General features: G+C 42.3%; 1 protein-coding gene across 12 annotated transcripts in view; it reads right to left on the reverse strand.

The window, feature by feature from the left end:
* The window catches only part of AKAP13 (A-kinase anchoring protein 13), a 200581-nt gene that overhangs the window by 2376 nt on the left and 185108 nt on the right, over positions 1-13097 (reverse strand). For all 12 annotated transcript variants that reach the window (XM_083184218.1, XM_083184216.1, XM_083184220.1 and 9 more), the window contains 10 exons: positions 12570-12821; positions 10963-11039; positions 8701-8882; positions 8533-8615; positions 7509-7697; positions 5845-6006; positions 5517-5587; positions 2832-2870; positions 2683-2733; positions 2134-2571 (listed from right to left, as the gene is read on the reverse strand). In XM_083184218.1, coding sequence (XP_083040344.1) covers positions 2134-2571; positions 2683-2733; positions 2832-2870; positions 5517-5587; positions 5845-6006; positions 7509-7697; positions 8533-8615; positions 8701-8882; positions 10963-11039; positions 12570-12821 — 1544 coding nt within the window. The remainder of the gene's footprint in view (positions 1-2133; positions 2572-2682; positions 2734-2831; positions 2871-5516; positions 5588-5844; positions 6007-7508; positions 7698-8532; positions 8616-8700; positions 8883-10962; positions 11040-12569; positions 12822-13097) is intronic.

The raw sequence follows: 13097 nt of genomic DNA on the forward strand, positions 1-13097 counted from the left end.
CCCCATGTTAAACAGTGCACCCCCACAGATCATTACAAACATTACCAAGCATGTTCTTGGTTCATTATTTATTCTCTAAAGGAGTATACTATATAAAGGTTCAATGATCCCCGAACAATGCCAGTTTCTGAAACAATTATATGTAGAAGGCAAAAGATCATGGGTGAAAGCAAGCTCCTGGCACCACTTAATTAAACAGGCGGGCATATAAATTAACCAATAAGCAAGCACTGGACTGATACCTAGAACAAGGATCCTGAAACCCCTACAGAAATCACCTGGACTATGGGCGGTATCCAATTAGCCCAGATAAAACAATGGGAGCAAAAAAGCCAAATTATCGCTATACTCCAGAAGTCTCCCCAATGTTTTTTTTAAATTGGGCTATACAATTAGAATTGCCTGAAACAAAGCACGTTTTGGCAATCATAGCCCCGTTCTTGCCCGAAACCAGTGCTGGTTTCAGAAATGTAGCTTTGCCCGCCTGAGGCATGCCACAGCTTACCTTGGTAATTGTATAGCCCCCAAGCAAGCCGATTACCTGTGATCAGCGAGTAATTCAGCGAATAAGAAACAGAGTCTGCCCAATGTATATTTTTGATCAAGGAGACCAATTGTTTTATAATGTAACCTGTATTAATAGACACGATCTCCGACATGCTATCAGATCAAAAACAAACAACGTTCTCAAAACACATCACTAAAAATACAATTAAAATATAATAATCCAAGGTAGGGGAGGACTACAAAAGAAGCGGCCCATGTGCAGGTTCCTTGCAAAGCCCCCTCCCAATGTGTTAGAGGCGGAAGTACTGCAGGCTCTGTATCAGTCTACTGTAGACTGTACATGCACAGGTCTCTTGGAAAATGGCGCCTGCACCTTATTCCTGGGGACATACTGTGCATGCACTACCCACCGAAACCCAACTTGGTGTAAATCTTGTTGACAGCCACTGTAAAAGCCATAGTTTCTGCAGCTCTTATAAGCTAAAATGAATAACCCTTAAAAAAAAAAAAAAAGTATGCAGAAGTAATTCGTAAGCCGGCTAATACTTAATTTCAATATAGGATCCCCTGACAAGGTATTAAATGTCCCAGTATGGATGTGGGATTATCTGTAGGAAGGTGACACTATTGCCCCTTTACTGCCGGAGCACACTTGAGAGCTGTAGATGGGGGTCTAAAGGTGCCCACACACTAGAAAGATCTGCGATCATAAGATGTGCGCATAAATTAGCCTTCAAATCTTTTGCCTGTCCTGGATAAAAGATTTCAGGCAAGCGCACCTCTTTACCAAAGATTTTTCTTAAGATCCCGTGTGCGTTCCTATGGATCTTTTGTTAAATCTTCTGATCTTTCATGCAGCACTTAAGATCAGAAGATTTAGCAAAAGATCCACAGATGCGCGCATCGGACCAAAATCGGCCGATTTCCGACCGATTATCGGTAAACATCAATATATCGGCCGATTTATCGGAAATTGGCCCAAAAATCGTTCTAGTGTGTGGGCACCTTAAATCTAATTCTCTGATGAAACGGCCCTGTAAATAGACAGAGTAACTATCCAGGTTCCAGTCTCTGACACTACCCTTATCTCATACAATGAGTCAGCTCTGCTCTTTTCAGGATACCTTATCTTAAGGTGGAGTAACTGCTCCTGTATAGGGATCACCATCCTGGAAGTAATGTCAAGTCCATACTGTGACGTGTAATGCACTGCCAGAGGATACTACATTTGAATGAAGATGCTTACTAACTGCTGCTACTAATGCTTGTATATGGGGAATGTACTAAGGCTGGTGAGAGCTGCAGAAACAAATTGATTTATATGGCTGTTTACAACAAGACTTACAACATACTCACCTGAACTTGCATGGGAAATAATACAAACTGTGGACACAAAGTGTATTGGAGTATCCATGGAGTAAATGTATTCTATTTTATTGGTATTTCTATTGATGTGTTTTGTGTATACTTTTGTTATGGATCTGTTTGTACATCTGGAATAACAATCATTTTTATTAATAAATTTGATACTACAATATATTGGTCTTACTGATCAAATACATATATTGCACAGCGCCTCTAATTATTTCACAAGCTTTTAATGTTTAGAGCACTTCTTGCAGTTACCTGTTTACGGTCGGATTTTTGACCTCTCTCCGATACGTTCTCCATGTCTTTCTTTAGCTGTTCTCGCTCCTTCTCTAGCTGCTTTTGCGCCGCTCTTAGGCGCTCCAGGTCATGCTGATACTCATCCTTCCTTATCTGCAGCTCCACCTTCTCTTGTTCTAACTCCTGGAGGCTTTTGTTTGCTGCCTCCTCCCTCTGCCCCAGCCGAGCTTCCCTCTGTGACAGGTCCTTTTCCCTGGCCTCCCACTCCCGCTCTCTCCTGCGCTTCTCCTCCTGGTGCTGCGCTTGCTGCTTCTGCAGTTCGGCGAGCTCCTGACGCTGTTTCTCCAAGTTGCGATGCTTCTCTTGCTCGATCAGGGAGTTTGGTCTTGAAGACGTCCGTGTGAGGGTTCGCAGCTTCTGATCCTCGATAAATGTGTCTTGCTGAACCACCACGGTCTGCGATGAATGAAACTAATTAGACCATTGATCATAGCTTAATTCCATTACAGATATTCTGCCTCAACATAATTAGCTGAAACAAGCCTTTAAGGCGCTTCAGCAATTTACCTGCAAAGAAGTCAGGAGCTTATGAAGATTAGCGACGGTCTGAAGAACTTGCTGCAATGCATAAAAAGGAAACATGGTCTATGTCACATCAACACAGTCACACATATTACTCCAGCACACGGATAGCTCAATAGTAACGGCTTTCTTACCTCGCCATTTCTCTTAAACATTCCACTCGGACATACTCCCTGCAGGGTAAATAAAGAGATTAGGAACGGTTTTACAAAACACCGCATCAATCAATGGACTCTAAAGATACATACTAACTATAGGGATACTAATGTTGTACTAATGTTGTTTAATGCCATTTTCTTTTAAGATGCGATAAAGGAAAAAAGAAAAACGTGTGCAATATGATGTATACAATCCGCTCAGCACAGTATGATGCGTTGCATTTCAAAGCTCCTGCATCTTCCTCTGTATTAGCAGCTAAATTTAGAATAATCAATTCAAAAACCCACCCAATTTCAAATCTAACATTATTGCCTCATTAATTCCAGCAGCCAAAATTGCCATCGATACAGTAGTTTGAATTAGTAAGTTTGCCAGTCATTGATACTCGTATTAATGTTATGCTGACAGAGGCAGTAACTGCAGGTGCTATGGTCTGCTGCACAGTTAGCAAATCACCTCCAGTATAGGTGCTGCTGGGTATAGACACCTCAGATCATACAGACATGATACTGTTTATGGATGGAATACTTGAACTGCATTCAATCAGAGTGTCCAGCTGTAAAAAGTCACCCCTGAGGGGATTGTAGACCACTTCTGGTTGAAAGACAAAACAATGGCTGTGAGAATATATTATAAACTAAAAATAAATTCTATTGAGAGGGCTCCCTTGATATAGAACATTTTCAAAAGGCCTAAATATTAGATATAATACCGCTAAAGGTTGCCTCACCTCTTTGCTGTTCCTATGCTGCCACTTTACTGGGCTGGTCACATAAAAACAGTAGTATCAATGATTTTTTATGCAGTAACCACTTAAGATACTTTTTTCGGAAATTGTGTTTTATCTGGGCGCCCGATGTTGAAATTGTATGCCAGTACCTAAAGCATGTGATGCGACGTGATTTCCCTTGAAGGCAAGATCGCATCGCATTGTATACTATTGTATGGTATACAATGCGACGTGATGCGATGCGATTTGGGCTAAATGCCCCCCATTTCTATATGTACAGGCATCCAGATGCCTGTAAAATATCTGAAATGGCCCCCCAGACGCCATTTTTTATTGTATACCCACCCTGATGGCTAAATGCCCCCCATTGTTAACGCCACCCCACTATCAATGCCAACCCGAAGCGTGGCAAGCACAGCGAGCCCGCGAGGGGCGGCGGTACGCGTCCTTCGACCTTTTCATACCCCCACTATCCACGTCGGCGTGGAGTTGATTCTATAAAGTGTGGCGAGAGCAGCGAGCCACCGAGCCCGAAGTGTGGCGAGCGCAGTGAACCCCGCGAGGGGACGCGTATTACTTCACATGTAATTCGTGTCCACTCGACACGCTTCGGGTTCGGTGGCTCGCCACACTATATAAAATCAACTCCACGCCGACGTGGACAGTGGGGGTATGAAAAGGTCAGAGGACGCGTACCGCCGCCGCTCCCCAGGCTTCAGGTTGGCGTTAACAATGGGGGCATTTAGCCATCAGGGTGGGTATACAATTAAAATGGGTCTGGGGGGCCATTTCACATATGAAACAGGCATCTGTGTGCCTTTACATATAAAAATCGCGTCAAATCGCATGCAATATGATTGTATGCGATGCAACGTGATTTTTAGGTGCGATGAAAAAAATCAGGTGACCAGATAATACACAAGTACCCTTTTTTCTTCTCCCAGAAGACTTTTACTTTTCTGAGAACACCATTAGTTTTTACTAAATCCTTCTAGCACAATTTTAGAATACGGTGTGGTTCTTGCTTTGGCATTAATCCACCAGTACGAAACAATACTATAACATGGCAGATCAACAAAGAATAGCATTTTGGAAATGGGAAATCCTACATCAAATGAGGAGACCGCTGTTTTTAGAAGACCCAGGATCAGACAGATTTAGCTATTAGGCATTCTCACCATAACCGGATCTATGAAAAATGCCTTTTTTTATTATTATTGGGTGTTATTGTTTGATGGTCCCCAGACAATACATATTGGGGTGGTATATTTTTATGAAGGAGGTAACCCCATTCTATGAAATGACAGTGCCTCTGACTTTGCAGGTGCATGTATGGGGTGGAAGATATACCCATAGAGCTTTCATATCGCTCTTCCCCAAGTTTTGAAAACGTAATGCTTTCCGCAATGCGGGGTGCTATTGTTTGGAGCTCACCAGACTGTACCTACTATGAGGCCAAACATCAAGTAAAAGAGATTGTATAAAAGGGTGTAAGTGGTTTTATTGGTCAAATACAGAGCTCATATGTAATAAAATAATTAATAAATAGGAAGTCACAACATGGAGAATGGACAGGGTCTGATGAGGGTGGCAGTGGAGGGACTCTAGCACTTGTAAAGTACAGAAAAGGCTGGCCACCTCCTGTCCTCTCCCCTGGCACAAACTATCACCCCCACAAAGATAGGGATACATAGCAAATCTATGGCTCTCCTGATCAGGATGTGATCTGCACATATAGTGATATGCTTCCCAATGGCAGAGATCAGTACACCAGCTAGTCAGAGCATCATTTTCTAAGCTTAGAAAGAAATTAATTTTCTGCAATCAAAAAATCAGAGATCTAAAATGGCTCCTAACAAGACCATATTCTAGGTTTAATATGCAGTAGTTGAGGATAGCGATGCCATATTACACTAAAGGACAACTGTACCTTTTTCAGAACACTGTCTGATTCCGTCCTGCGCAGATCTTGTGCGTCTTCTCCCTCATCTTTCTCTCCACCTTCAAGAATGACATGAAACCAATCAGTGTGAAATATGATCCTTCTACCAAACCCATTGCTCTTTAATAGCAAAATGACAATTTGATGTTTCTTATGCGCACAAGCCCTGTTATACAAGATGCCCGCTGTATAAACATAAAACCAATTATTATAGTAAAAGTGGTTGAATTTTGAGTTGCCGAGAGCAAAATAGCAGAATAAAACTAAATTATGGTGTTGCTTGAGCACGTGTGCGTTTATTGCATTTGACTCTTACTTTTAGAGGCATTCAGTTGATGGCTGTCAAACCCTCCAAAAGTTTCTGCTCTTCGAGGGAGAGAAACTGGCCCGACCGCAGCCTCCAGGTCTGTAGGACTAGGAACCTGCTGCACCACATTGCTCCACAGATTCCGGTTCACCAGAACTTGAAGTGTTTCAACTGAAAGGCAAATACACAGCTGTAACAAAGGGTGGATATAGCTTAGAAACTAATAAGCGGCAAAGACAGATGATGTAAAATCTAGCCTACCAAAGGTCAATTTACAATGTTGGATTGTGAATTCTGCATTTGTATAAAAAAAATTCAGAGCAAACAGCCAGTTACATACAAACACACACACACAAAAACAAATTGTGTTGGTTGCAAGATGTCATTCATAATGAGTTCACAATACCAGATGCCTACATGGGATGCAGTTTAAATCCCGGAAGTCGGGATCCCGACGTTCAGAATCCCGACGGCCGAAATCCCGACACTTTCTCCCTCCGTGGGTGTCCACGACACCCCTGGATGGAGAATAAATTTGAGTGCCGAGCGCAGTGAGGCACCGGGCCCGCTGCATGGCGAGCGCAGCGAGCCCGCAAGGGGGGGCGATCCACGTCCCCCCCCCTTGTCGGGATTTTGAACGCCGGGGTCCCGACCGTCGGGATTTCATACTGAATCCGCCTACATTGATCACCATTCTTACGTAGTCGTACATATCTATTTGGCCACACCGCCCCCTGCCTGCGAGAGCAGCCCTCAACTCTAGTAATGGCACTTCCGCCTACTCCATGCCTAGTGCAGAAGATACAACTGAATGTGGGGTTCACTGTGAATATACCTAATTACCAATAGGCTGGAACCCTAGCTACATGTTCATGGGAGGGCACGCTTACTTGCAAATGCCCAGTCACTGCTCATTTGGGAAACAGTGATAAGTGGCTAAAATTCGTACAACTCCCAATCGCTCGTGACTGTTCTAAGTTGTCTACAGCATTTGGACAACTACATATGTGCAATTTGTTCAAATCAGGTCATGTGGGCATACCTGGACTCAGAATCAGATCGTCTGTGCCTACTTTACATCTAACAGCACTCGTGAACTAATACAGAATTCCTAGGAATTCTAGTTGAGCCTGGAAAGTGACTCCGTGATGGCGCTTATGAATGGTTGCTCATGGGTAGGCCACTTGCGCCACTTAAGAAACATTCATAGCATAAATGGTTAAAGGGTCTATGTACTAAGGGCTTGGAGAGAGATCAGATCCTCACTGCCATGTTACAGGCTGTGTTTGAAGTAGGACACTTAGGAGATGTTTGGTTGGTACGTTATATCTGGCCACATTATCTGTCTCCAAGGCCTAGTACACAGACCCCTCAGTCAGGCCAAAGAGATATGTGGATGTAGGATCTATACAAGACATTTTTAGCTCAAATTTGCACAAAGCCTACAATCCCGCCTACATATAAGACACACTTATCCTACATATAAACATCCTGTTGGAGCATTAGACCCACTTAGCCCCAAGTGGAGAGGTGGCGCAGTTGACTAGACTGAAGATCTACAGATATGTGCATGCTTGGATTTTGTGTGCACCTCTGAGAGTCAGGCCCATGGAATTCTAGTTGAACAAAGATGTAACTTATTAACCAGAAAGTGCAAACAAATCAATCCATACCCTCTCGTATTGCATTCTTCATAACAGACTCTCCTAGTGGAGCTTCTCCTGTGTTTGCTCGGAATAGGCTTCTTCCTGATGCGGCTGCAGCGTTCCCCTCACTGGTACTGCAGTCTATCAGTGTTTGGAAGATCTTCTGTTTTTCATCAAGTAAAGTAATGATCTGCTCATCTTTTTGTGTAAGTTGCTCTATATCATGGGAGACATCACATGTTAAAAACGTCCGTTACATTGAGTATTGTGCTGTACTTCATTCTTTCTGTTGTGTATTTTTTTGTTTAAGTTTTTTTATCCCACCAAATTAAGCTAGGAAGATATTTTCTATTGTGAGCCCCCACAATAGTTTTTTTCTCCCAAATTTTAAAGGGGGCCTTACTTTTCCTTTCCATATTTGCCAGACACTACTTACTGTACCAACATATTAGTATGCCATTTTTAATTGTTTACACATACATTGCATACGTTCTTGGGGGTCTGAATTCCTACTATCATTCTAGCTCTATTTAGTACAGTGTATTTGCTGCCATCTACTTGTTACATGGGAAATAAATAATAAGGAGAAGTTGACATAGGGTCGTCCTCAATTGGCCTTTATGCTTCCTATTTAAAGATGTTACAAATTAAAAATAACTGACGACTTCCCCACCTCCTACTAGCACATATGAGCCCTTCATCCCCAGCCATAATAGTAAATAAGTCAGGTGTACTAGCCAAGCTGGGGATACCATTCTCTGTGCATTGCTCAACTCTCACTCTGCATGCAAATCATTTGATGGGACCCTCACTGTAATATGAAATATCTAATAGAGCATTATAGTTTATCCCAGCTCTATACCAGGCATTACAAACCCCCCAAAAAAACCAGAGGGCAGACCTGCTGACCAGTTTAGTACAAGCTACCATGGGGGAGCCATTACTACTATTTACTTTTAATTGTTAAAGCTGCGATAATGGACTAGAAAAAAAAAGAAAAACAATAAACCAAAAGCTAATAAAGACACAATATAGCAGGTAATATATTTACCTTTTAGCTCTCTGGCTTTGGTGTCCCAGTTCCTCTTTTCTTCTTCTGATTCACTTGGAACACCCTCATCTTCGTCTTTGTCTCTATAATAATATGCACAATGGTGAGTGACATTTAAACCATACAGTATATAAAAGCTAGTTCAGAAGGTACAAAGCTGTTACATACATTCCGCCCATCGTCTTCTGGATAGTTAGAATCCAGCTGTTCCGTTCGTCCTTACTACTTGCAAGTACTTCCACCATTTCCGGGACTATTCCTCCCATGCTGATCAGGAACAGACCCTTCTCATCATGTGCCACTTCCCTCACAATCAGCTTCTTCAGGGAAATCACCGTTGATTTTTGCTCCTTGAATCAGGGAATATGGAACATTTAGCAGTTTCAGACACGTATGTACAGTATATAACACAAATGTATCTGTGCTTTTCAGTCGTGTATCTACATAACTAGGGAAAATAATTTGTTGCTGCCTGAATACAGCTTCACTCAATGGGGGAAATTTACTAAGATGGGAGTTCGATTTCACATGGGATGTTGCTATGGGCAGCCAATCAGAATCTACTTTTTATTTAGAACCTTCTAGAAGATAAGAGATACTATCCAATTGGTTTCCCATAGCAACATCCCATGTGACAAAACTCCCATCTTAGAAAGTTTCCCCCCAATGTGTCATGTTCATGTGGTACCAAAAAAAAGACTGCTTAAGGAAGAAACCATGTTGCTATGCAAGGGGGCAAATACATTTATATTATTCTTGTGCAGTGTAAATACTGGCTGCTTTTGCATTTAGTCCATTGCCGTTTGCTTATTTGCAGTGTAAAAAGAAAGCTATCCCAGTTTGGACACATCCCACCCAAAGCTAATGCTGTCCATACATATGTGCGATCGGATTTGTCGCAGTGCGATGTCCATCGAACCTAATCGCATCCTGTGGTGCTAAATTGCCCCCTTTGCAGCACCCGATGTCGCATGCCATCTTGAGATGGCACATCAGGTGCTGGAAGAGGGCAGGAAGAGGGTGGCGTTATGTAGCGCAAGAAGCGCTAGTGCTGCGGCGGGGGTCAATCAGTGGTGGCGGCAGAATTGTTTAAACACTGGGCAGCCCTCTGATTGGCTGAGATAGCTCAGCCAATCAGAGGGCTGCCCAGTGTTTTAAACACTTCTGCCGCCACCGCTGACTAACCCCCACCACCCGCTAGTGCTTCTTGCGCTACATACAGTAGGAGCAAGTTTCATCTTTGCTCCTTTGTCCATGGCTAGCCATGGCTATTCTATTGTTCTCAGCTGCAATACAATACGTATTGCAGCTGAGAACAATAGAATTGCCATGGCTAGCCATGGCCAAAGGAGCAAAGATGAAACTTGCTCCTACTGTAATGCCGCCCTCTGCCCGCCGTCTCCCACGCTACCAGCGGTCCCTCAGGCCCCCTCTCCCCATCCCCACACCGATGAAAAAGCATTCCCTCCGCCCCCAACATGCGGATTGCTTTCGAGCATCACATGTAGTTAAAAACCACATGCTATCGCGATTCGATATTCTGTGCAGCACATGAGATCTTGAGACCCGACTTTCGACCGGCGTGCCCGCGCATCGCATGTCGAATGTCCCCATAAAAATGCATACAATCATTCGATTTCTCAACCAGATGCGGTCGAAATTGAAGGATTGCATGCGATCTCACATATGTATGGGCAGCATAACTCTGCACATGTTACATCTGTCCCACCTGCAGTGCAGCATTCTTCTCCCATTTGCCTGCTTAAATGCTTTGCTAAAAAGAAGCTGAATCAGGCCCAGTTCTACGACCATGCTGCAATACTCTACAGTAGTGTTTACGGTGTATTGCTGCAGGCTTACAAAACAGTTGTTCATATTTTAGTAATTCAGAACAACTATAAAAGACTGAGTTATTGGCTGTAAGCGCAGTATACTGTATCGTTTGATTATTTTTTTTCCCCTCAGTGTGACATGTAATACTATACTGTACATGTTATTGTGGATGCTTTACATACTTAAGCAAATGGCTGAACAAATGAATACAAAGAGAAAGCACGCACACGCGCTAATGCAGACTCCCTGCACCTGGCACTTCAGCATTCTTTGAACTTGAAATGAGGGAGTGAGGGATGGAAGCGGCTTGCAAATGAGTACATCACAGATGTGTCCCTGCAGATGTAGCTCAGACGGAGCAGCCCACGCAGGCCTACACACCTGTCTGGAGGAGTGTCGCTTGCATCTGCTACAGATCAGGCACAAATACACATTGAGGATAAACCGGGCCCATATGCAGCCAAGGCGGAGCCCCAAGTTGAAGTATGAGATCTCTCCTTTAATCTATTTAGTAAGACTCCGATTACATTTACAACAGATCCTGCTGTTAGTTATACGGAGAAACATAAACACATTCGTAATGTGAGTGACCCTTACCAGAGATGCAAAGACATATTTCTGGTCCTTTTCTTGGAGGAATACCAAAGTATCGGACAAAAGAACAGCCAACACCTCTGTGGAATGGAGAAAAAAAGATGTATTGTAAAATAAAAGAGGTCTGCTGAAGCCTCTGTGACGGTTGCTACTGTGTTACAAACACAACGTAATGACAGTGCTGACTCAGATTGCTGTCTATCATGATCCTCACAAGAGAAATGTTCCCATTTGTAGTTTAAAAAAGAATTCAGGTGAAATTGATGTCGATGGCATATAATTTGGTGATTGAACTGGAAAAGGAGGTTATTTTCGGGCATTGTGGTTCCTGGGCAGCAAAAATAATAAGTTAGAATTACGAGTTATTTTTCTTCCCCCCTACACTCTTAATGTCCCCTCTATGCTGATGGAGACTTTTTTTTAGCCAAAAAAGCCAGGTTACCAAGTCCTGTAAAGTTGGTGTTGATGGAACAAGGAATAACAAAATGCTCCTCCAGCAGGGTGGAGACTGGGAGAACTGGTTGTTCTTGGCAGTAAATTGCTTGTGGGCGAGGATGACTAATATACAGCTCAATCGCATTGATGTCACTGTATAAAGGCTGAGTGTCTGGAATGGACAGCACACTCAAAGAGAAATAAATGTAATTCCTGTATTTTGAAGAATGAGCATCGTAACAATAGTTTGTGTTTCATGTGTTGTTCAAAGGTTAATTTATCTTATACTTTATGTTGTGAAAAGGAATAAAAATTAATTTTATATATATATATATATATATATATATATATATATATATATATATATATATATACACACACACACACACACACACATACAGCATATATCTCAAAAAAGAAAAACAGCAGAACTCAGTCTGTTTAAAGTGTGTTTTCAATACGTGGTAATATCCATAAGGCCAATGTTTCGGGGCAGAAAAGGTAGGGAATATAGATTGTAAGCTCCAGGGACTGATGTGAATGTTCAAATATTCTCTGTAAAGCGCTGAGGAATATGAGTGCACTATATAAATAACTGTTAATAATAAATAATAGAGGAGCCGCTGGTAATTTTATTGGTTAGGACAAATTTGAATCAAAAGATCACTCTTGACTTGATCATTAGAAGTAAAATACAATGAAGGAAGTGAAATCTGTAAAATACTTGCTGGTGGTTACAGAACAATTCCTGACCTTTTTTATAACTTGCCTCACAGCATGGGTTCGATTCCCCCCATGGCCCTAACTGTGCGGAGTTTGTATAGTCTCCCCGTACTTGCGTGGGTTTCCTCCGGGTACTTCGGTTTTCTCCCACAATCCAAAAATATACTGGCAGGCTAATTGGCCCTCAACAAAATTAACCCTAGAATGTCTGTGTGTATGTACATGTGGTAGGGAATATAGATTGTAAGCTCCACTGGGGCAGAAACTGATGTGAATGTTCAAATAATCTCTGTACAGCGCTGCAGAATATGTGTGCGCTATATAAGAAACGGTTAATAAATAAATAACGTCCAGGGTGGAACGTTAGGGAAAGGCGTTGAAATAATATGAAGAGATGGACATTAATAGAGAATTCTGGTTGCACAGATGTAAAATCAACCTAAATATTTTACCCTTTGATCGACTGGTTGAACTGGACCTCAACAACACACAGCCATCACGGACCAATTTCCTTCGTTTTAGGTCCTCCTTTGCGAACATCTGGCCACTCTTCATCCGTTGTATAGACTTGCTGTCGGTCTTACTGTAGATGTCATTGAGACGCTTCTTCTTCTCATAATTATTGACCTTGTTGTTCACTTCCGTTATAACATGCTTTACCAAGTTTAGAGCCTGCTCCACCTCATGATGCTCCAGCTCATTCTCTGAAATAATGAAATGATGGTTTCCTTACAGATACATAATTCTTCCCACTTACCAATGAAAAAAATGAAGAGAATAAAAGGGCCATACTATCAACAAGCCAAAAACAAGAAAACCAAAGGAGATGAATACTTCATCATCAACCCCCATTATACCAGCAGTCAACAGATTTTCATATTTATTAGGTTAAGCCTGTCAGGTCTGTGTCTCTAATGGCCCAAATTAGATATCACAGGGTGCTACGTTCCAGTGTTCATGTCGACTGTGTCAAAATTCAC

Source organism: Crinia signifera, chromosome 4 (genome assembly GCF_055691185.1).
Source record: "Crinia signifera chromosome 4, ASM5569118v1, whole genome shotgun sequence".
In the NCBI taxonomy this organism is placed as follows: domain Eukaryota; kingdom Metazoa; phylum Chordata; class Amphibia; order Anura; family Myobatrachidae; genus Crinia; species Crinia signifera.